Source organism: Balaenoptera physalus (assembly GCF_965194825.1).
Source record: "Balaenoptera physalus genome assembly, chromosome: 2".
In the NCBI taxonomy this organism is placed as follows: domain Eukaryota; kingdom Metazoa; phylum Chordata; class Mammalia; order Artiodactyla; family Balaenopteridae; genus Balaenoptera; species Balaenoptera physalus.
The window spans coordinates 112,294,332-112,317,976 of NC_138883.1; the positions used below are offsets into that span (position 1 = coordinate 112,294,332).

The 23,645-nt window shown below is 37.2% G+C and overlaps 1 protein-coding gene across 6 annotated transcripts in view; it reads left to right on the forward strand.

Moving 5' to 3' along the window:
* MAP2K5 (mitogen-activated protein kinase kinase 5) overlaps positions 1 to 23,645 on the forward strand; it is a 260,908-nt gene that overhangs the window by 75,693 nt on the left and 161,570 nt on the right. For all 6 annotated transcript variants that reach the window (XM_082447422.1, XM_082447424.1, XM_082447421.1 and 3 more), the window contains 3 exons: positions 3,764 to 3,803; positions 15,349 to 15,417; positions 15,510 to 15,591. In XM_082447422.1, coding sequence (XP_082303548.1) covers positions 3,764 to 3,803; positions 15,349 to 15,417; positions 15,510 to 15,591 — 191 coding nt within the window. The remainder of the gene's footprint in view (positions 1 to 3,763; positions 3,804 to 15,348; positions 15,418 to 15,509; positions 15,592 to 23,645) is intronic.

Genomic DNA, 23,645 nt, shown 5'->3' on the forward strand with positions numbered 1-23,645 from the left:
TGAGGTTTAATAACAGGCCAGGTTCACATGAAGAAGTGTCAGAGCTAGCATCAGAACCCAGGCAGTGACTTAGAGATTACAACCCTCACTCTTTTGCCTCCCCTGGTAGATTGGCAGTAATTGCAGAAGATTCCTTGCTTGGAAAGATTCAGTGTGATGGTCTTAGCCTGATTGAAATAGGTCAGCACCTTTGTAAGTTTTGAATTATGAGTTCCCCTGTTCTAGAATGCAGTTAAGAACACTTAAACATTACCACATACTTTTTTAGGTCCTAGAATATGTATGTTCTGCCTCAGTTCCGGTCTTGTCTTTGCCATTGACTAACTGTGTAAGCTTGGACAAGTTTTTTAACCTGGCTTTTAGATGTTTCTACTGCAAAAGGAAGGGATTAGATAAGACAGTTCTTTATGTTACGTATTTGCTCAATACATTATCTGAATTTGTACTCTACCAAAGTTAAAGGTTGGTACCAACTTTTTTGTCCAGTCACATAGAACCTATGGTTCCAAGTAGAAAAAGAAAATAAGAAAGTGTGGAAAGTATAGATGTTCTCTTTTGCTGGTCTCCTTGTTATTTTAAAAACTCAAAAAGTTTATACCAGGCTACTTAGCTTTTACAGTCCTAAAGCTTTTACAATCCTAAATCCTATATTGTGTGCTCAATTTTAAGGGCTGGGATTCTTCCCAGAAGCTCTGTGCTGGTCATGAACAAAATGGAATGCTCAAGGACTCAGCACTAAAAATAACTTATAAAAATACTACCTCCATGCACTCATTGGAACAGGTAATTACTGTGGCAACAAACTAATTTGAAGTGTTAGCAGTTAATTAAAACAATGCAGAGGTGTATAGTTGTCTTTTGGTGTAACCAGAGCCTCCATTCAGACTTCATTAATCACTTTACAGTGTTGAGGAAGATTAAGACAGTTGAGGTCAAAGCAATTGAGATGCAGTATCCACTGAAAATAAACAAATTCCTTTTCTCTGGGTAGAATGCCATTTGCAAAGTTAAGGGACACACTGGACTCATACCTGGCACTGCTTTTGTCATCCACTTCTCATTGATGATTAAGTGTTAAATTGGTACTCTCATTGCACTGTAAACCAAACCACACAGCACCTTTATTGCTCGAAATCGAACCCAAACTTCCACGGATGAATTAGCATGCATCATAATTAAATCATCAAGCCTCCGCTTTTAATTCACGTGGAAATAGGAGACCCTTCTTTTGGAAAAGAGATCGGCTTTCTTGACAAGCTAATTAAGTTGCCAAAGTGTCCAGTATGGTATATGCACTAGGTTATTTGCTAATCGTTTCCCTGTCCCTCCTGTTGGTCTAAAACGTCCGGGTGTTGCTCATTGTCCAGTGTAACATCACTGTTCTTTTTACAACTTCTGGATCCTTGTGTATGCATTCAACTATTTATCTTTACGTTTCAGCCTTCAGTTAGTGATTCTAATATCTAGTATTTTAAAATGTTGAAATTGGAAGAAACCATGACAATTCAAGAGGAAAAATAATATGTCATTATTAAATGTTACATATTATATTACCTGGAATAAAGTTACTAAATTCCTTCAAGTCATACTTCAAATTGGCTGAGTCCAACAAACTTCTCTGTCATGCACTGAGAAAAAATACAATGTAAGTTTTTATATATTAATTTATTACATGAGTTCAGATATATCATGAATCAAATCATGACATGTAGTTTCACATTTTAAAAGTCTGATGTTAGCATAGGTAATAAAGTAACTGGTAATTTGTTGTAAAACCAGTATAATATAAGGGTTCCCCTTTAAAAATGTGTATCACTTTATACAAAGTACAACAATTTTTAAATAACTTAAGTTTTATAATTTAATAGTATTTATATATACTAGGGAGGTTGGTGTTTAGAGAAAGTCTTTAGACACTTATACAGATTAAAGTACTCTTTGGTAAAGTGAACAATTGCTGATTTTTATAAGCTTGCCTTTCCTTTAAATGAGATATACCTGAATTTCTCTGCAATTAATTGATAAAATAAAGGCTAAGTTTACCTTCCATAATTGGCTTGACCTTTGTCCACTCAAGTAGGAGAAGCAGAATGAATTTTTTATAACAGTCCTATGTATGGATATATACATTAATGTTGATATATATGTTTTTTCTTAGTCATACCTGAATTTATAACAGTTATATATGAAAAGTTACAAATACTTGTAGGTTCTTAATAACTGAACGATTTCTATAAGTCAGTCACTTTAAAAACACTTGTCAATGATTGCACAACTCTGTAAATTTTCTAAAAATCTTGAAGTGTACACTTAAACAAGTGAATTTTACCATATATAATTATACCTCAATAAAGCTGTTAAAAATTTTCAGAGCAACCACATGAATATTTATGCCAAAACAACAGAAAATGATGTTTTTATTTTGCTAATAGTGGAATATATGTTTTGTTTTTGTTTTATGAAATAAGCAATTTTTGTAACTATGTGGTGATGGGTGTTAACTAGACTTATTGTGGTGATCATTTCACAGTATATTCAAATATTGAATCATTATGTTGTACACCTGAAACTAATATAATATTACATGTCAGTTATATCTCAATTAAAAAATAAAAGGAATGAACAATGTTTACTACTAGGTCATTACGCAGTAAAAATTGGGAGCCCGGTAAATTTATTTAGCAACTTGGCATGTAAGGATGGGGAATTCCTGAGAAGCTAAATTCCATTCCCTCACATCTTCCCTACCCCACTTACATCTTAACACTAACTGGGTGAGGGGAAGATCAGTTGGATCTTGGGCTAATATGTAAAATCTTCTCTGGAGCAAGATTTTAGTTCTTCCAAACTAATTCGTTTCTTTATACCTATATGGACTTGTAGTAACAGTGCTTGTTTATGTTATTTGGTTTGTTTTGAAATTTTTATATAAAGCAAATTGTTTTTGGATAGTTGGTCAGAATGTGCATTCCTTGCAGTGCATGCGTACACGTTTCATTTCAACACAAAAGGTCTTGATGAGATGTAATGGTATTTTATTTCTGCAAACGTTATTCTCTTACTCTTTTTCATAAATGAATGTATTCATATTGCTTGATTTAAATTCTAATTATTTCACTATATCTGATCATTTGAGCTTGCCTCTGTTCTGTAGCTTTTTAAAAAAATATCGAGAGATGCCAGCTTTAGGAAAAGATGAACCTCATACTTGAGCCTTATAACTCTATGACTTTGTACATGAATTTATATCTTAAGCCATGTGTTTTGAGATTATTTTGATGAAATGTAGGGATGTAGTTTATCTGTATATGTAACTGAGATAAAAGGGAAACCTCCCATTTTATGTGGCTCTGTACCGTGCTTAGCAGAGAGCTGTAGAAGACACCCACGCACACACAGTGACAGTATGTTGTAAGGGATCTGGAGCCAGAAGACTTGGGTTTAATGTCTAGTTCTGTCTCTTACTGACTCGTGCCATTGGGTGAACTGCTTAACTTCTCTATGCTTCAGAGTTCTGGGCTCTAAAAAGTGTATAATAATACCAGCATTACCTCAGAGGGTTATTTTAAGGTACTACATAGTGAGTCACTGTGTAAACCATTAAGCTCAATAGAAATGTAAATTACTACTGTTACTAGTGTTCTTTGAAAGTATCATATATCCCCTGGCTGAGGATGTATTCAGATTTAGATTTATGTCCTTAAGCACTTGGTAGGTTGTTTAGTGATCCCAAGTGATTGTATTTTTTTTTTTCTTTCCGTAGAGCATATCATGTTCCAAGTGGGAAAATATTAGCTGTAAAGGTAAGTGCTGGATAAGTTTTATGAAATTCATGAAATTTTTGATGCTCTCCCCGCCCCCAAGCCCCCTTAGCTTGAGGCACAGGTATTGTCAAAGAAGAAATGAAGTGCTTTAAGGTTTGGGTGGTGGGTGATGGAAGCTCTGGCCCTGTTGTGACATTCACGTCTTTCAGGTGCCTCCGAATGCTCAGTTGTAAGCTCCTCCAATTGTGATTCTTCTCATCATCGTCACCTACACTTCTTTCTGTGTTCCCGGCTCAGTAGCATCACTGTCTTCCTCATCTTACAGTTCAAAAACTTAGTAGTTATTCACTCCTTTCTTTCCTTCATCTGCCACATCCTGTAAGTCACCACATCCTGTCAGAAATTTCCCCTGAAATGGGTCCATGTGTAACTTTCTTTCTGTTCTCATCGCTTTGGCCTTGTATCAGGCCCACATACCTCCTACCTGGACTTTTATAATAATCTCCTCACTGTACCTTTCACTCTGCCACTGGAGTTGAGAAGGTGAATCCCCGATCTGACACCCCTCTTCCCCCAGCCCCAATAGTGTACAACATAAAGCCTATGATGTCTGCCTCGCTTCTTTACATCTTTACGGCATCCTGAGATACCCTAACACCACACCACACCCCGAATAGAGTGAAGCTGCACGTAACTCAAGGATCTTCAAGGCAGCTACCTTAGATGCTCCTTACTTGTTTCCGTTGTGTTCATGGTCACACCCCATCCCTGCCGTACTTCAAGATCCCAGTCCTGCCCGTGCTACTTTGGATTTAATCTCTGGCATTGACTGCTGGTGCTTGATTTTCCCATCATTTTATCTCAGATTTCCCTAATGCAGTCTCTTGAATTGCACCTCTGACTGAAACCTTTACTACCTCAAATTAACTCCATAGAACTCCACTTCCAAACTGGGCTCTTAGCTAACAAACTAGTCAGGCTTGCTTTGTTCCTTACTCCCCCGCAAATTGGTTAGGCACTCTACAGATAGGCCCCTGCCTACCTTTACAACCACATCCTCTGCTTTACCTGCATGTTGCTTTCTGTTATGCCCATTATCTTCTGTCTCTGGGCCCTTAATAATGAAAGCTTTTATTTTTTGAATGACTACTATATGCCAGATATTGTGCTAGACTCTATATTGCTATTATCTTTAATCCTTAAAACTATAAAGTAAGCCTATTATTTTAGATTTGAGGACACTGAGACTCAGAAAACTGAATTGTCCAAGGTCACACAGATGGAAGAACCAAGGCCAAAATTTAAAACAAAATCCATCTGCCTCCAAAGCACATGTCTTCTGCTATACCCTGTAGCCTTTCTATAAGTTATTACCGTTGCCCATCCCTTTGATTTCCATCTATCCTTTCAAGGTCCATCTCCTCCAAGATTCCTTCTTAGCTAACCATAGTGAGAATTCAGTCTCTTTCCCCAATACTTGCATAGTATATATTTCTGTATCTTTTTATCTTATCTAGGAAACTAAGAATCGGAACACTTAAATTGCAATTGGTTGTACCTTTTAGTAAAGTTAAACCAAAACTGAGACTCAGGTCTTCAATACCACACTTAATACAGCAACTAGAATGTGTTACGAGTATTATCAAGTCTAGTTTTAACAACTCAAATAGCTTTTGGTGAGGCATTACCACAGAGCTCCTTCTTGGGATATTTTCTTTGATATTCCAGCCAAACTAGGTTCACAGAATTGTAGAACTGAAAGAGACCTTAGAGATCATCTGTCATGGCCCACATTTTAAAGAGGAGGACCCTGGAGTCCAGACAGTTTCCAGGGTAGGTACTGTAGAGGCCAGGTTCCACCTCAGTCTTCCCCTGAGTTCACTGAGTACAGCTCTGTGGTACCAGCTCGTCATTGGGTTGTTCTTGCTATACCTTCTGAGCTCCTCTTCATTCAGAGGACACCTCCACCAACTCCAACACTGTTTTCCTTTTTATCTAGTTATCTGTTTGTTCCTCCAATGTCAGAACTTTTTGATGGTTGTCAGTGGTGTATTTAAAGACAGTCAACTTCAGGTTATTTATTCCAGGAGAGGGGAGCACTGCTATAAATCACCCCCAAAAACTTACTATTTGGCCTTGCAAGTGCATGATAATTTTTCATAATTTCATACATTTTGAATTATGTTTAACCTAGGCTGATATTAAAATTCTTCTGCATGATTATTTAGTTGGGTGTGGCTAACAGTTGTTTCTGGAAAAGATTAAACGCAATTTTAAAGAAAGGACACATTTTAAAAAGAGCTGTTAAAGTAGAGACTTTCAATAAATGAAAACAGTAGGGCTTTACAAATATACTATTCACTAGACCTGCCCATAAAACTGAGCTACAGAGCAGGGACTGTATTGTGTTGTATCCCTCGATTCTATAAAATCACATACTAGATGCTCAGACTGAGTTGAATGAATGAATGATTTGAGTAGATATGATTATTGTGTTTAAACTTTTTGTTTAGCCCTGAGCTTCTTGGCAGTGAAGGCAAAAACCATTTTTGCTTGTATAATAGTCATATTCTAAGAGAAAGAAATGTATCATTTCTTTAAAACAGACAGAGTTTTTTATTAAATCTTAGGAGTGTTATTTAGTTTCCAAATATTTGGGGAGTTTTCCAGATATCTTTCTGTTACTGATTTCTAATTTAAATCCATTGTGGTCAGGGAACATACTTTGTATAACTGGAATTATTTTAAGTTTATTGATGTTTATTTTTTGGCCCAGAATATGACTTATCTTGGTAAGTCTTCTCTGTGCACATGAAAAGAATGTATAGTCTGTTGTATAAGATGTAGGATAAATGTCAATTAGATTAAGTTGGCTGTTAGTGTTGTTCCAAATTTCTGTATCTTTACTGATTTTTTATCTACTTGTCCTATTAACAAGAAAGAAGGGTGTTGAAATCTGCAGCAACAATTGTGTATTTGTCTATTTTTTCTTGAAGTTCTATCATTTTTTTACTTCGTATTTTTTGAAGATCTGTTAGATTATTTAGGATTGTTATGTCCTCTTGATGAATTGGCCCCTTTATCATTAAGAAGTGATCTTCTTTACCCATGGTAATATTCTTTGCTCTGAAATCAACATTGTCTGATATTAATATCGCTACTCCAGCTTTACTTTGACTAGTGTTAGCATGATATAGCCTTTTACTTCTAACCTGTTGTATCTTTATATTTGGGATGGATTTGTTGTAGGCATATAGTTGGGTCTTGTATTTTAATCCAGTCTGATAATCTCTGTTTTTCAATTGAGATATTTAGATCATTTACATTGCATGTGATTATTGATATGGTTAGATTTAAGTGTATCAATTTGCTCTTTGTTTTCTATTTATTCTGTCTATATGTCCTTTTTCTAAGCAGCTGCTTTAGAGTTTATAGTATACATCTTTAATTTATCATGGTTTACCTTCAAGTAATTTTAATTTATTTTTTATGTATATATTTTTGGCTATGTTGGGTCTTCGTTGCTGCGCGTGGGCTTTCTCTGGTTGTGGCGAGCGGGGCTACTCTTCATTGCCGTGCGCGGGCTTATCATTACGGTGGTTTCTCTTGTTGCGGAGCACGGACTCTAGAGCACAGGCTCAGTAGTTGTGGCACACGGGCTTAGTTGCTCCGCGGCATGTGGGATCTTCCCAGACCAGGGCTCGAACCCGTGTCCCCTGCATTGGCAGGCGGATTCTTAACCACTGTGCCACCAGAGAAGCCCTACCTTCAAGTAATATTGTGCCACTTTACCTATAGTGTGAGAACTTTACAATGGTATACTTTCATTTCCCTTATCCTCACCTTGGTTATCGTACATTTTACTTACTCATGTTATAAACTCCAGAATACATTGTTACTGTTTTTGCTTTAGATAGTTGTCTTTTAAAGGCATTTTAAAAGTAAGAAAATATTTATATTTACTCACATTTTTTCAGAGCTCTTTATTCCCTTGTGTAGATCCAGATTTCTTTCTGGTATCATTTTCCTTCTGTCTGAAGGACTCCCATCTTTTACATTTCTTATAGTGCAGGAGTGTCCTAGCAATGAATACTTTCAGCTTTTGCATGTCTTGAAAAGTGTATATTTGACTTTAAATTTTGGAAGACATTTTTGCCAGATATAGAATTCTAGGTTAATCGTCCTTTTCTTTCAGTAGTTTCAAGATTTTGTTTCACTGTTTTCTGGCTTGCATTCATTCTTACAGTCATTTAAAATCTTTATTCCGCTGTATGTTAGAACTGACGTCTTTTCTGATTGCTTTTCTCTTTTTTTAACATCTTTATTGGAGTATAATTACTTTACAATGGTGCTTTAGTTTCTGCTGTATAACAAAGTAAATCAGCTATACAAATACATATATCCCCATATCCCCTCCCTCTTGCGTCTCCCTCCCCCCCCACCATCCCACTCCTCTAGGTGGTCACAAAGCACCGAGCTGATCTCCCTGTGCTTTGCAGCTGCTTCCCACTAGCTATCTATTTTACATTTGGTAGTGTGTATATGTCTGACTGCTTTTAAGATTTTTTTTATCACTAGTCTTATGCAATTTGATTATGGTGAGCTTTTATGTAATTTTCCTCATGATTCATGTACTTAGGATTTGTTGAGATAGAAATTTGTGGATTTTTAGTTTTCATTAAATTTGGAAAAATTTTAGCCATTATTTCTTCAAGTATTCCCCCCCCCCCAACCTTTGGGAACTTAAATTGCATTTATATTAGGTCACTTGAAGTTGTCCCACAGCAAAATGATACTCTGTTGTTTGTTTATTCTAGGCTTTTTTTTTCTCTCTAACGTTTCACTTTTGGATAGTTTCTGTTGTCACATGTTCAGGTTTTTGTCCTTTCATCTGCATTGTCTAATCTGTTATTAATTCTGTTCAGTATATTTTTCATTTCAGACGTTGTACTTTTTATCCCTGGAAGTTTACATGGGTCTTTTTTACATCTTCCATGTCTCTACTTAACATGCTCCATCTTTATTCTACCTTCTTGCATATGTGGAATATAGTTATGATAACTGAATTAATGGTCTTGCCTATTAATTCTATGATAAGTGTCATTTGGGGGTGAGTTTTGTCGGATTGCTTTTTCTCCCCATTTGGGGTTGTATTTTTTAATACCTTATAATTTTTTACTGGATGCCAGTCGTATGGCATAGGCTCATTCCTGTAAATATTCTTGAGCTTTATTCTGAGATGCTGTTTAGTGAATCTGAAACAGTTTGATCCTTTCAAGACTTGCTTTTAAGCTTTATGAGATGGGACCATCCCAGTGGTTAGTCTAGAACTAATTTTCCCCAGTCAGCTGAAGCAGTAATCTTCTGAATACTTTACCCCAATGCCTTGGCAAATATAGGTTTTCCATCCTGGCTGGTGGGAACACAAACTCTGCCTAGTGTGAGGTTTGGAGATTGTTTCTCCTGGTTCTTTCTGGGGGTTCTTTCCCTGGCCTCAGGTAGTTTCCTGACATCCACGTGCTAGTTGTTACTCAGCTGAAGACTTCAGGGGCCGTCTGCAGCTCTCTGGAGCTGTCTCCTTTTGCTCTTCTGCCAGTGAGCTCTAGCTGCCTTGGCCTCCTCAGACTCCCAGTTCTCTCAGCTTAGGGAGGTGGCTGAGCTCCCCCTGGGTTCCATGCAGGGGTTCCATGCAGGGGTTCCATGCAGGGAGGGGCCTGGAAACTCTTGTCTAGTTAGTAATCTGAACAGTCATAGGACTCATCTTATTTGTTTTCCATCTTTAGGGATCACTGTCCCATTTTAGCTGATATCTAATGTCTAGAAGCCTGTTGATTTTTCTGGTTTTGTTTTTTTTTTGTTGTTGTTATTTAATTTTTAGTATCTCTTCCTTTCTTGTTACCATGCAAATCCAGATGCTTGTTCTTGTCTCTTGTCAGACATGTTGACCAGCTTTTAAATTATTCTCTCAAAAATAGAAGCTCCCATTTATTGATCATTTGTACTGTGCTAAGCACTCTACATACATTTTCCTCATTTAATGCTCACAATGACCTTTTGCAGTTAGTACCATTATGAATCCTCATTTTAAGACACAGAAGCTGAGGCACAGCATAGTTAAGTAACATAGTCCCACAACTAATATGTAATGGAACCAGGCTTTGAACTCAGGGAAGTCTTGCCTCAAGTCCATGCTCTGTACTGTATTTCTGCTCGCTACCCTTGGACTTGGCTTCTTAAAGCATAGTTCTAGTCACATCTGTTCCCTTCTCAAAAGTCTTCAAAGGCCCTACATTACTTCCCAAGTAAAAGCTCTGTGGAATGGAACTCAAGGTCTTCCACAATAGGTCATCAGCCTACTTTTAAAGCATTATCTTATGTGTCTGAATCCTGTGCTTCTTTTAAGTTGAACTCATTGCCTTATCTGAACCCAAGTAGTTTCTCACTTCAACACTTTTACTCATGTATTTCTTTCTAATTAGAATGCCTTCACCCATGTCTCCACCTATCAAAATACTTAACACCCTTCAAGGGTCAGCTCCAAAGCTTGCTCTTCCATTGAACTTACTTGAATAAATCCTGTCACATCTGGTATATCTATCACTCATTCACCTTCTCCTTTGAACCTCCCTAGAATTCTCTGTATGTGTCTCTTATGGGTGTTATCACATAGTGCCTTGTATTTTGCTATTAGTATACATGTACATTTCCCCTATTACACTGAAATCTCTTTGTAAGTGGGGAACAGATCTTATTTAGCTTCTTGTCTTACTCATTGATTCATGTAGAACCTTGCATATAGGGCCTAGTACAGAACACTGAACATCTTGTAATGACTAGATGTTCAACACATAATTAGTTGAATGACTAACTGAATAAATAAATTTTATTCTGTCGTTTGTTCTTTAATTCATTCATTCATCTTTTGAAGTAACATCCTGAAAGTAGGTTCAGCTCACATACAAAATATCCCATAGTGTTCTTTGTATGGACCATTGCTCTCACCCAGAGTATTTCTTAGCTTTTTTTTTATATTAAAGGGTGAAATGAAAGGTTAAGAGTTAGAAGTGCCTTTGGTCCTTTCCTGACCCCCTCCTGACTTTTGTGTGACTTCAAGCATGTCACTTGAACCTCTCAGTGACCTCAGCTGTGAAACGGGGCTGCCTGGTGTCACAAAGGGATTGCGAAGAGCAGCAAATCACAGTCCTTGTCTAAACAGAATCACCTGCAGGGCTCTGATGCCTGCATAGAATGATGAGGGAAATTTAATTTTCCAAGTCAAATGGTCATTTGGACCCATAGTTTGAATGTCTGTGGGAGCAGTTAGATGAGAGTCCTTGAAAATCTGTTACTTTTCTCTTCCTACTCAAAATATTTCTAATTTTTGTACTTGTAAATGTTCTTATTTTCTAGACTTTTTTGTCTAAAGAATATTGCAATGTCTAAGCATATTAGTGCTTACCTCTTTAGACTTCAAAGGTGGGAAAATATCATTTCAGATATTATAAAAAGAAAGTTGAATTTTGGGAAGAATAGAAGTATCTTGAATTTTTATTTTATATCATTGAGTTTAGAAAAAAATTTGCCTCAAAGAGAGTACTTTGAAAATGATACTAATGCTATTTCAAAGATAACTATTCGATGACTGAATATGAATATGCGTTTCTAACTAGCTTTTGGTGAGTGGCGGGGGAGGAATGTAGTTAAGCAAGACGATTGCAAACAAGTAGAGCAGAAAACAAATAAAAATACTGTTAGCCATCTTGCAAACAGAACCTTTTTATACTGTTAATGTAGTCTATAAAATCTTTGAAAGAGTAGAGCTTAATAGATTCCCCAGTATTGTATATTTTCTAATTGGGAAAAATCCATCTTCCAGGAAATTTAGCCTTGTATGTAGCATGTGCTGATTATCATTCTTTGACTGCTTTGGGTTTCTGCTGCTTTTAAACTAGCATTTAAATGGACCATTTGATTAATCATTTGTATACTGACTGTAATCCTCCCAAATTTCCTTCCTGAGTTGTACATACTGTAAAAGACAATTATGTCGCCACAGATTAAATAAGCGAATTAAAACAGAATAGCGGCTTAATTTGACCTGTGATTTTGCTCTCCTTCCCTTTAGTGGAGTGTGTGCCACTCCAGCAAATAAATGAAGTCATCCATGACAGCTTGTGATGAATTGCCGTATTTATACTGTATATTTTAATAGCCTCACACTAATTTAAATTGAGCACAGAGTAAATTATAATTCAGTCACTTGACTGCTTATATTTAACTTGACAACTCATCCTTATTTGTCCTGGAGGTGTAGTGGAGAGCAGCGGAAATGCACTCAGGTATTTCAGTTTCTCACTTAACCCTTTCTCCAGGAAATGCTTCATGTTCAAATTCTTTCCAGTTTGAAAAATTAAGCTCTTCCTAAGGAGAAAAAAAAATAATCATGGAAACTTAAGGAGTTCATGCTTTCCTTGTTCTTCAGAAAAAAAAATTAGTATTCACCATGCTTTTTTTCCAATTTTTCCATTTTAGGGTAGATTTTACTTGCCCTCTCAAGTTCCCAGAAATTACATTTTCACTTTTTTACCATTATGGAATCTCCATTATTCTGGACTATAGCAAATTCCAAGAATGATCAAGACCTGTTAGGGTGCAATGGATTGGTCCCACAAATACGGTGTTACTTTCTACATGTTAGGCCAGTGTGGCAATTTTATTTATTTTGGTGTTTATGTCTTTGGTTTTAAATTCAGTTATAGAAATCAGGCAATTCATTTCCTTCCTGTCTAGAAATAGCTTCTTATTTGTAGGATTATGTTTGTAAGGAGTACTTTAAGTCCCACATCACTTAATGGGCACCACTTGAGTAAGACCCTGGGCTGGGTGCTGGATATGGGGGGAGGGGACCAGAGAAAAATGCACAAGACTTAATCGTTGCCATTCTGGGGCTTACAACCACTCTGTACTCTCTCTAGGCTTCTGTTTTTAGGAGATGAGGCATGAATGCTAAAGGCATCTTGTGATAAGGAAAAAGATAAAGGATCTGATGGAGGGCTTTGGGGCTGGCTTTGTGGAGGTGGTGGTGGCATTCAAGCTGTATCTAAAGGATAGGAAAGGTTTTATGGCCAGTGACTATGGAATGGAGCAAGGAAGACACCTCAAGTGGAGGGAACAGCGTGGGGGAAAGCACAGGATGTGTGTGTGGACCGGTAGAAATCATCTGGTTTTACGTGTAGATTGGGTTTGTGGTAATGAGTAGTGGGAGAAGGAGCTAGAATAACAAGTTGGAGGTAGACTGTGAAAGAATTCCTTGACTGTCGTGCTAGAATTTTAACTTTATTTGAGGCCATAGGAGCCCAATTAAGGTTCTCTGTGAAGAGAACATGTTCATAGCTGGGTTTTGGTTAGCCTTGTGGAATCATGTTGTTTCTTGATTGGGGGCCTGGAGGTGCAATATATCTTAGTAGTTAGTCATGCTAAACACTGGATAAACGGCATTTTTTAAACCTTAAATAAGGGATTCTCAACCTTACTGTGGGTTACAAATCATCTGGGAAATTTTTTAAAAATGCAGAGATGCGGGCCCAACCCTAGAGATTCTGATTCCCTTATTCTGGAGTAAGCCCTGTGCATCAGGATTTGTTAGAAGTGTCCTTATATATTTATATAAACACCTAGATATAAAGGTAATTAGGTAATTATAACGTGAGGCCGAGGTTGAGAACCACTGCTTTACGGTAAATAATACCTTACTCCTTTTAGCAGAGTTTTTCAGGTTGAAAGATTCCCTGTACTTGACATAGTAGGGTGAATAGCTCTAATATTTTATGGCATAGAATTAAAACAACAGTAGATGAATTAATTTTGTTGCTAAATTTTATACAGGAACAAAAATGTAAGTGAATATTGTGGCAAATGACTATTGATTGGGAGAAATGTTTAAATGCTTCTTGGCAGTTTTGCATTACACTTACAGTCTAGTTTTAGTCAGAGCTTTTATAAATAACCCTAAAGCAAACTCTTGATAGAAACTGCTATGCCTTTTTGTACTCATTTTACCCTCCCCCCAATGGATGTCAGGACTATAAAATATGTGTTTTAGAGATTATCCTTTTCTTTCCTTGCTCTATCAGCAGTTTGCAATTCAAAATTTATGTTTTTTCCTCCAGTATTGATTATATATATATGTGTGTGTGTGTGTGTGTGTTATACACACACACACACACATATTCTGCCATTGTAATACAAAATGTGGTTCAGTGTTGGATGGTGTTTAATTAGACTGTTATTGGTAATCCTGAATGTTAAGTTTTTATCTCGAAATGTCTAGAGTCAGAAACTCTGCCACAAATCTTAGAAATTATCTTCCAGTTATTTATTATCATCACTGTCTATTTTAAGTAAAAAACAATTTCCCTTGAATTGGCTTCACAGGAAATGCTAAGTAAAATTTGAATGGTTGACAGTCTTCTTTCTTAAAAAAATAAGTGTTTGAAATAAACTAGAATTTGTTCTAGGTAAGTTTATAAATACACCATTGTACATTTCTATGTTATGAATTTGACTCAGTGGTTGATATTTTAAGGAAAACCATAAAGCCTCAGGGCATACTGGAAAGTGCATGGTCCTTGGAATCAGGGAGGGGCCCTGACATTGCTGGGCCTCATGACTCCTCAGAACCTTGGTTTCTTCCTCTAAAAGAAGGGAATTAGGGACTTCCCTAGTGGCTCAGTGGTTAAGAATCCGCCTGCCAGTGCAGGGGACATGGTTTCGAGCCCTGGTCCGGGAAGATCCCACATGCCGCAGAGCAGCTAAGCCCATGTGCCACAACTACTGAGCCCACGTGCTGCAACTGCTGAAGCCTGCTTGCCTAGAGCCCGTGCTCTGCAACAAGAGAAACCACCGCAATGAGAAGCACATGCACTGCAATGAAGAGTAGCCCCCGCTCACCACAACTAGAGAAAGCCCGCGCACAGCAACGAAGACCCAATGCAGCCAAAATTAATTAATTAATTAATTTTAAAAAAAGAAGGGAATTAGATGAAATCATTTCTGAGGTTCCTTCAAGCTCCAACATTTTATAACAGTTTTGGCAAAGAAAGATTACCCACCTGGAAGAATATAAAAACCTGACGTATTTTTAAAACTCCTTATTTCTCTTATAACTAAAAATCTACTTTAAATGTTATTTTTACTCATTATTCTCTCTGCTTTTGCCCAGTGTGTGAATTACAAGACAATTATTTTTTTAATGGTTTCAAGGTCATTACGATCTTCCTCTTCTCAAAATAACCAATGTGACCAAAATAGGGTGTATAAATTAAGGGTGTTATAACTTAACTGACTTTTAAAGCTGTTAATACTGACCTTTGAGACCTGGCTTTTTCTTTGATCCCATCAATCACTTCTATACCACCTCCCCCAATACAAAGTGTTAGACAGATGTGGACACAGTTTGTATTACTGGAGGTTGTGGTGGGGAGGAGAGAGGTGGAATGAATAGAGGAAACACCATATTTTTTAGTTTTTATATTTCACAATAAGGTGAATAAATGTGTGAATGTTGATTCCTTTATATATTTAGGTCATACTACTAGATATTACACTGGAACTTCAGAAGCAAATTATGTCTGAATTGGAAATTCTTTATAAGGTAATTTTTTTCTTGGTCATTTTTCCTTATAAAGTATGCCTGTGGTATTGGCTTGCAGGCTATTAACTACTTTTGTCTTATTTTTGTTACAGTGTGATTCATCATATATCATAGGGTTTTATGGTGCATTTTTCGTGGAAAACAGAATTTCAATATGTACAGAATTCATGGATGGTGAGTTTTCCCTTTTATAATACTTTAAAAGTGATTTTGGGATTAGAGTGCTTTAAAACCTGGTTTTGATGTAGGTATCAAGTAGAATTAAAAATAATGAAAATATACTAATAATTACCTCCTTTATGCTCTAAAACATCTTAGTGTTAAGGGTTCCTGTTGTTAAATATTTATAGCTGAGCCATAATTTCAAGAATGTAATTTCATTTACTTTTATTGAAAATTTAAATAGAACAGATTAAATACTAGTCTAATCGGTGGTTTGATACTTGATTCTTCCATACAATCTGTCTTCACTTGCAAAACAGATGCTCTGTTCTTTTAATGTTTCAATAGCCAAAACAGATTTTCTTTTAAAGAAATCTATTAACACAATGTCCTGTGTCTTTTAGAAAGAAATCGGTTCTTAATTGCAAGAAAAGAAATTTTTTTCCAACACAGCTCTTTAGCCAAGATGTGTTTAGTTTTCTTTGGACTCTAGCCCTTTCCTTCCTTCCTTTATTTTTTATTCATTTCTATTTTGATAAATCTTTTTTGATCTGAATATTTTGGCAAAATGTAAATTTCTTGGTACCCTATCAGTAAAATGATGTCATCATTGTTATTGTTTACCTATTTGAAATCAAAGCAGTCTTTAAATTTCACATATTCAATTTTTTAATGTCTAGCTCATTAAAACTCAACATTTGGGAGTTCCTTGGTGGTTCAGTGGTTAGGACTTAGTACTTTCATTGCCGTGGCCCGGGTTCAATCCCTGGTTGGGGAACTAAGATCCTGCAAGCCGAGCGGTACGGCCAAAAAAAAACCCTCAACATTTAAAAAATATACTTAGTTCATTTGGGGGATTCTCAGTATATTAATAATACAATTAGTTCATTCCCCACAAGACTTTGTTTTTTTTTTGCTGTGCGTGGGCTATCTCTAGTTGTGGTGAGCAGGGGCTACTCTTCATTGCGGTGCGCGGGCTTCTCATTACAGTGGCTTCTCTTGTTGCAGAGCACGGGCTCTAGGCTCATGGGCTTCCGTAGTTGTGGCTCACGGGCTCTAGGTGCGCAGGCTTCAGTAGTTGTGGCACACGGGCTTAGTTGCTCCGCAGAATGTGGGATCTTCCTGGACCAGGGCTCGAACCCATGTCCTCTGCATTGGCAGGCGGATTCTTAACCACTGCACCACCAGGAAAGCCCCCCACAAGACTTTTTAATGGGCCATCATTGATACCTTTTTACTATAATAATGTGTTCTAAATTAGTTATAGTAGATGTCAAGAATTAAAAGTCTTACAAACATATGGGAAGTATGACAATTAGTATTCAAGGAGACTGACTAGAAAAAGTGGGTTCATAGAGCCAGTACATGTCATTACTTTATGACTTTTCATCATCCTTTTTTGAATCCTCAATTTTTGTTACATTAAAGAATGTATTTATTAAGATGGTATGTTCAAATACCATAAAATTCGTCCTTCTAATATGTACAGTTCAGTGGTTTTTAGTATATTCACAAGATTGTGTAACCATCACCACTAATTCCAAAACATTTTTATCACCCTGGAAACAAATTCCCTACCCATTAGTAGTCACTCCATATACCCTCTTCCCTCTAGTCCCTGGCAACCACTAATCTACTTTCTGTCTCTATGGATTTCCCTATTTTGGACATTTCAGATAAGTGGAATCGTACAGTATGTGGCCTTTGTGTCTGGCTTCTTTCACTTAGCATAATGTTCTCAAGGTTCACCCATGTTGTAAAATTTATCAGTACTTCATTACTTTTTATGACTGCATAATAGTCCATTGTATAGATCACCACATTTTCTTTACTCATTCATCAGTGATGGGCGTTTGTGATGTTTCCATTTTTTGGCTATTGTGAATGATGCTGCTATGTACTTTTGTGTACAAGTTTTTTGTGGACATATGTTTTCACTTCTCTTGAGTATGTCAGTAGGAGTAGAATTGCTGGGTCGTATGGTAGCTCTATGTTTAACACTGCCAAACTGTTCCATTCCATTTTACACCAGTTTGCATTCAGTTTGCTAAACTTGTTCCTTAAACTCTAATAGGTTTTTATAGATTCCTTAGGGTTTTCCTTATAGAAGATCATGTCATTTGAAAATAGAGGTAGTGTTACATCTTCTTTTCCATTTTGGATGTCTTTTTTTCTTTTTCTTGCTTAATTACCCTGGCTAAAACTTTCAGGACAGTGGTTTTTGGTTTTGTTTTTTTTTAATTTTTTAAAAAAATATTTATTTATTTATTTTTTGGCTGCATTGGGTCTTAGTTGCAGCACCCAGGATCCTTCGTCACGGCACGTGGGCTCTTTGTTGCAGTGCACAGGCTTCTCTCTAGTTGTGGCGCGCAGGGTCATTAGTTGCAGCGCAAGGGCTCTCTAGTCGTGGCGTGCAGGCTTAATTGCCCCGCGGCATGTGAGATCTTAGTTCCCTGACCAGGGATTGCACCGGTGTCCCGTGCATTGCAAGACGGATTCTTAACCACTGGACCACCAGGGAGGTCCCTCAGTACAGTGTTGAATAGAAGTAGTGAGAGTAGACATCCTTCTTTTGCTCCTTAGAAGGGAAGCTTTCCGTCTTTCACCATTAAGTATGATGTTAGCTCTGGGTTTTTGGTAGATGTCATTTATCAAGTTTGTTGAGTATTTTTATCATAAATTGGCATTAGATTTTGTCAAGTGCTTTTTTTGTCTATTGAAATGATCATGTTTTTTTGTCCTTTATTCCGTACTTACAGTGTATTACATGAATAGATTTTTGCGTATTGAATCAGTCCTGTATAATCCTTTTTATATGTTGCTGGATTCAATTTGCTAATATTTTGTTGAGGATTTTTACATCCATGTTCTTAAGTGATATTGGTTTGTAGTTTTCTTTTCTTGTAATGTCATTGTGTGAGTTTGATATCAGGATAATTCTGTCCTCAAAGAATGAGTTGGACAGTGTTCCCTCCTCTTCTGCTTTTTTGGAAGAGTTTGTGAAAGATTGATGTTAATTCTTCTTAAAACGTTTGGTATAATTCACCGGTGAAGCCATCTGGTCCTGGGGTTTTCTTTGTGAGTAGTTTTTGTGGTCAGGTGGCATTTGTTGTCTATCATTAGGAGAAGTCCAAGCAGTGCTGCCCACTGCATCTTGGTATTGGAGTTGCCAAGAAAAACAGAGTACAATCAAGCACTGGATTAAACAATGCTTTACTCACATAAAAAAAAAAAGAGAGCAAGATCAGCTTTAGAAGTGGGTGTCAGTTCCCAATGGCCAACAGCAGGTCCCTCCTGGCAGTCTGTGCAGGGCAGTTGGCCTGCACATACCCATCTGTGTTGCAGCAAAAGTACCCCCCACTCTGCCCTACTCCCCTGGAGTCAGAAATACTGAAAGCTGGAGGTATGCCTAAGGTCCATTGATGCACATGCTTAATCAGGACAAAGGAGTACACATTGAGCCTAAAACAGGGAAAGATATTCCAAAACAAGGACATAAACCCAGCACAGGTTGTGTGGCCTCTTTATCTCTTGGTAAGCAAGTGTTCCAGCCCCAAGGCCCATTCTTATGTGGCCAAGTAGGATTAGCAAGACTGTGTACATAAGACTGTCTTTCCCAAAAGTTTTTCAAAAACTGGTATAATACATATATAATTTACCATATTAGCCATTTTTAAGTGTGTAGTTCAGCAGCATTAAGTGCATTCACATTACCATGCAACCACCACCGTCCATCTCCAGAACTCTTTTCAGCTTGCGAAACTGAAACCCCATACCCATTAAGCCATAACTCTCCTTTGCCTCCTACTCCCAGCCCCTGGTAGCGAATATTCTACTTTCTGTCTGTATGAGTTGGGCTACTCTGGATACCTCAGCTAAGTGAACTTGCACAGTATTTGTCTTTTTGGGACTGGCTTGTTTCACTTTTCATAATGTCCTCAAGATTTACCCATGTTGTAGCATATGTCAGAATTTACTTTCTTTTTAAGATTGAGTAATATTGTGAGTAGTTTTTTAAATTACCAACCAGTATCTTTATTAGTTATAGTTATAGGTTTATTCAGAATTTCTATTTCTTCTTGAGTCAGTTTTGGTACTTTGTGGCTTTCTAGAAGTTTGTTCATTTCATCTAGATTATCTAATTTGTTGGTAAACAATTATTCCTAGTATTCCTTTGTAATCATTTTTATTTTGGTAAAGTCAGTGTTAATGTTCTCTCTTTCATTCCAGATTTTATTAATTTGAGTCTTATCCCTTTTCCTCTTGGTCAGGGTAGCTAAAAGTTGATCAGTTTCTTTGTCTTCTTCAAAAACCAACTCTTGATTTCTTTGATGTTTCTCTGTTGTTTTTCTATTGTGTTAAATCTCTGGTCTAATACTTATTAATTTCTACTAGCTCTGTTTTTAGTTTGCTCCTCTTTTTCTGTATTTTTAAGCTGTGAAGTTAGGATATTGATTTGAGATCTTTCTTATTTAATGTAGGTGTTTGCAGCTATACATGTCCCTCTAAGCACCTCTTTAGCTGCACTCTAGAAGTTTTGATATATTGTTTTTTTCATTTGCATTTATCTCGAAGTGTTTTCTAATTCCCCACAAAGATAATCCCTGTGATTTCTCTTTTGACCCATTTTTATTTAGGAGTGTGTCATTTTCCACATTGAATTTGTCCTTCTGTTGCTGATTTCTAATATTCCTTAGAGGTCAGAGAACATGCTTTGTATGATTTCAGTCCTTTTAAATTTATTGAGATTTGTTTTATGCCCTAAAATATTGTCTGTCCTGGAGAATGTTCCATGTGCACCTGAGAAAAATGTATTCTGCTGTTGTTGGGTGGAGTGTTCTTGAGATGTCTGTCAGGACTAATTGGTTTATGGAGTTAAGTATTTTATTTCCTTGTTAATCTTTAGTGCAAATTGTTCTATCTGCTGTTGAAAGTGAGTATTGAAATGGGGTATTTTTTTGGTTGTCTGTTTCTCCCTTCAGTTTTGTCAGTTTATGCATCACATATTTTGGCATTCTGTTGTTAGGTGCATGTATGTTTGTAATTGTTATATCATCTTGATGAATTGACTGTTTTATCATTATAAAATGTGTTTCTTTGTCTGTAGTCACAGCATTTGCCTAAGAGTCTGTTTTGTCTAATTTAGTATAGTCATTCCGGTTCCCTATCGATTACTGTTTGCTTGTTATGTCTTTTGCCATTGTTTATTTTCAACCTATTTGGGTCTTTGAATCTAAAGTGCATCACCTATGGGCAGCATAGAGTTGGATAATTTTTTTATCCATTCTGTCAGTCTCTCATTCAGTTAGAGTGTTTAATTCATTTACATTTAATGTAATTAATGACAAGCTAGAATTTATATCTGCTATTTTACTACTTGTTTTCTTTAAGTCTTCTTTTATGTTCTTCTGTTCCTTCATTACTGCTTTCTTTTATATTAAATAGATGTTTTCTAATGTACTGTTTAAATTATCTTGTGGTTTCTTTTACTATATTTTTAAGGTGTATGTTTGGTTTCCCTAGAGATTACAGTTATCATCTTAACTTATTCAGATTAATATCAACAACTTATCAGATTAATATCAACTTCCTTTCAGTAGCGTACAAAAGCTTTGCTCCATACTTTATTTTATATATCTGTGTGTGTGTATATATATATATATATACACAGAGAGAGAGAGAGAGATAGTGAGAGAGGGATTTGTATATATGTGTGTATATATATGTATATGTATGTATATGTATATGTTTGGGAGGGTGTGTAATTTGCCTCTTTATTGATAGCCTGTATTTGGGAAGACATCATCCTCATACTTTAGTTCCTTACAGATGGTTTCCTTTAGTTATATGGATGTATATTAACATAGCTGATTAAAGATTTTTTTTCCAGTAAGTCCAACATCTGAGCTTTTTTAGGGACAGTTTCTGTTAATTGCTTTTGTTCCTGTGTATGGGTCATACCTTTTTGTTTCTTTACATGTCTCTTTTATTGTTGAAAACTGGATATTTTAAATTATATAATGTGTTAACTCTAGAAATCAGATTCTCCCTCATCCCCAGGGTTTGTTTTTGTTGGATATGTTTGTTTAGTGACTTTTCAGAATAGTTTACAGAATAGTAAACTATTCTGTAGTGTTTCTGTCTCCAGTGTATAGCCACTGAAGCCTCTTTCAGTTAGCTTACTGGTCAGCTAATGATTAGACAAAGATTTCCTTAAATGCCTGGGGCTAATAAGTCTCCCAGTCTTTGCTGAAGGGTTCTGAGCGTGTTGGGGCACACCTTCAGTACTCTCCCACTCTCAGAGAGGGATAAGTCTAGTACTGTCCCACCAGTTGATAACTCTGCCTTAGTCTTTGCTTCCTGCTTGTGCTGAGCCTCATGTTCAGCCCAAGGTGACTGCTGAAAGCCTCCTCCAGGCCTTCCTGAGCATGCACATGGCCTTGTGCATGCATATATCCTAGATTCCCAAGAATATGTTGCAGCTTTTCAAAGCCTCTATTTTTTCTTTTTCCAATAAATCTATTTATTTATTTTTGGCTGTGTTGGGTCTTCGTTACTGCGCACGGGCTTTCTCTAGTTGTGGCGAGCGGGGGTTACTCTTTGTTGCAGTGCACGGGCTTCTCCTTGCGGTAGCTTCTGTTGTTGCAGTGGCTTCTGTTGAAGCACAGGCTCTAGGCGTGCGGGCTTCAGGAGTTGTGGCACTCAGGCTCAGTAGTTGTGGCTTGCGGGCTCTAGAGAGCAGGCTCAGTAGCCGTGGTGCATGGGCTTAGTTGCTCCACGGCATGTGGGATCTTCCCAGACCAGGGCTCGAACCCGTGTCCCCTGCATTGGCAGGCAGACTTTTAACCACTGCACCACCAGGGAAGTCCCTCAAAGCCTCTATTGACATCTCATTCCCCAGCTTTTCCTTTTAAGACTTTTGGTTAGCCTATTGTTTACCTAAACTCTTATCGGCTACCTCAGTAAGTTACAGAGTTAATTGATTGCTTCTAATTGTTTCCAGTAAATGCCCCTAAGGAAAAGGTTTTTTGTATAAGGTGTAAATAAAGACAGCATTGCAAGTGGGGTCTTCCAGGGAACCCCCAAACAGGTCAGAAGTGAAACTTTTATGAGAATGTGGATATGAAGGAGCACCAACTCAGTTCTGCCTGTGCAGTGGCTATCAGGCTGCTGGAGTTTACTGTGATGGCAGGCTGCTGGTTTTCAAGGCTGCACTGAAGCTGGAGATCAGGCAGTGGGAATAGGGCAAGTAAAAATGCCACAAAGCTTGCTTTTCTTACCAAGATTCAAGCGTTGTCCTGAATAAACAATTTTGGGGTGCTACAATCCTTTGGCTAATTTCAAGAGCTCTGAACAAGTTGATTCTGACAATTTTTGTCTGTTTTTTCATTGCTTTTGTGGAGAAGAGAATTTTCAGAGGACCTTACCCTGCTGTTTTCAGTGATGTCACCTTTTAGTTACATTTTAATACTTTAAGTCCTTATCTTAAAATATTCACTTTATAACCTATATTTAACCTCTTTTTTGAGACTCCTCACTCTCTTGAGCTGCCTGAAGCCCTTCTCCTACTGCTGTTGACAGCTTCCCTTTACTCCACCCTAACTGGTCCCTGAACACTAAAATTTCCTACTTCTTAAGTTTTGTTCCCCCATTCCCATCTTCTCTGCTATTTCCCACATCAGCTCTTATAAAACTTTACTACCCTCCCCCAGATTTTACCTACCTCTTTCTCATTTAGAGACAACATAGACCATCAGGTATGAGCTCTCATAATTCCTTGCTTTTCCACCTATAGCTTAGCAACAACTGCACACACCTGATGCACCTCTCACATGAAAAGCTGTTTAAGGTCAGTCCCTTTACATGTGCATCCCCTTGGTGGAGTTTCTCCATTAACCACCCTCTCTCTTTTGGACCTTCATTCTCTCTGTAATAAACAAAATATTCCTCAAAAATACATGGACCAAAAACTATGTGCCATCCTCTATCATTCCTTCTCTTCCCTTCCTATCTCAGTTAAACTTCTTGACAACTTTGTCTCAACCCTAGTTCTGGTCTGTTAGTGT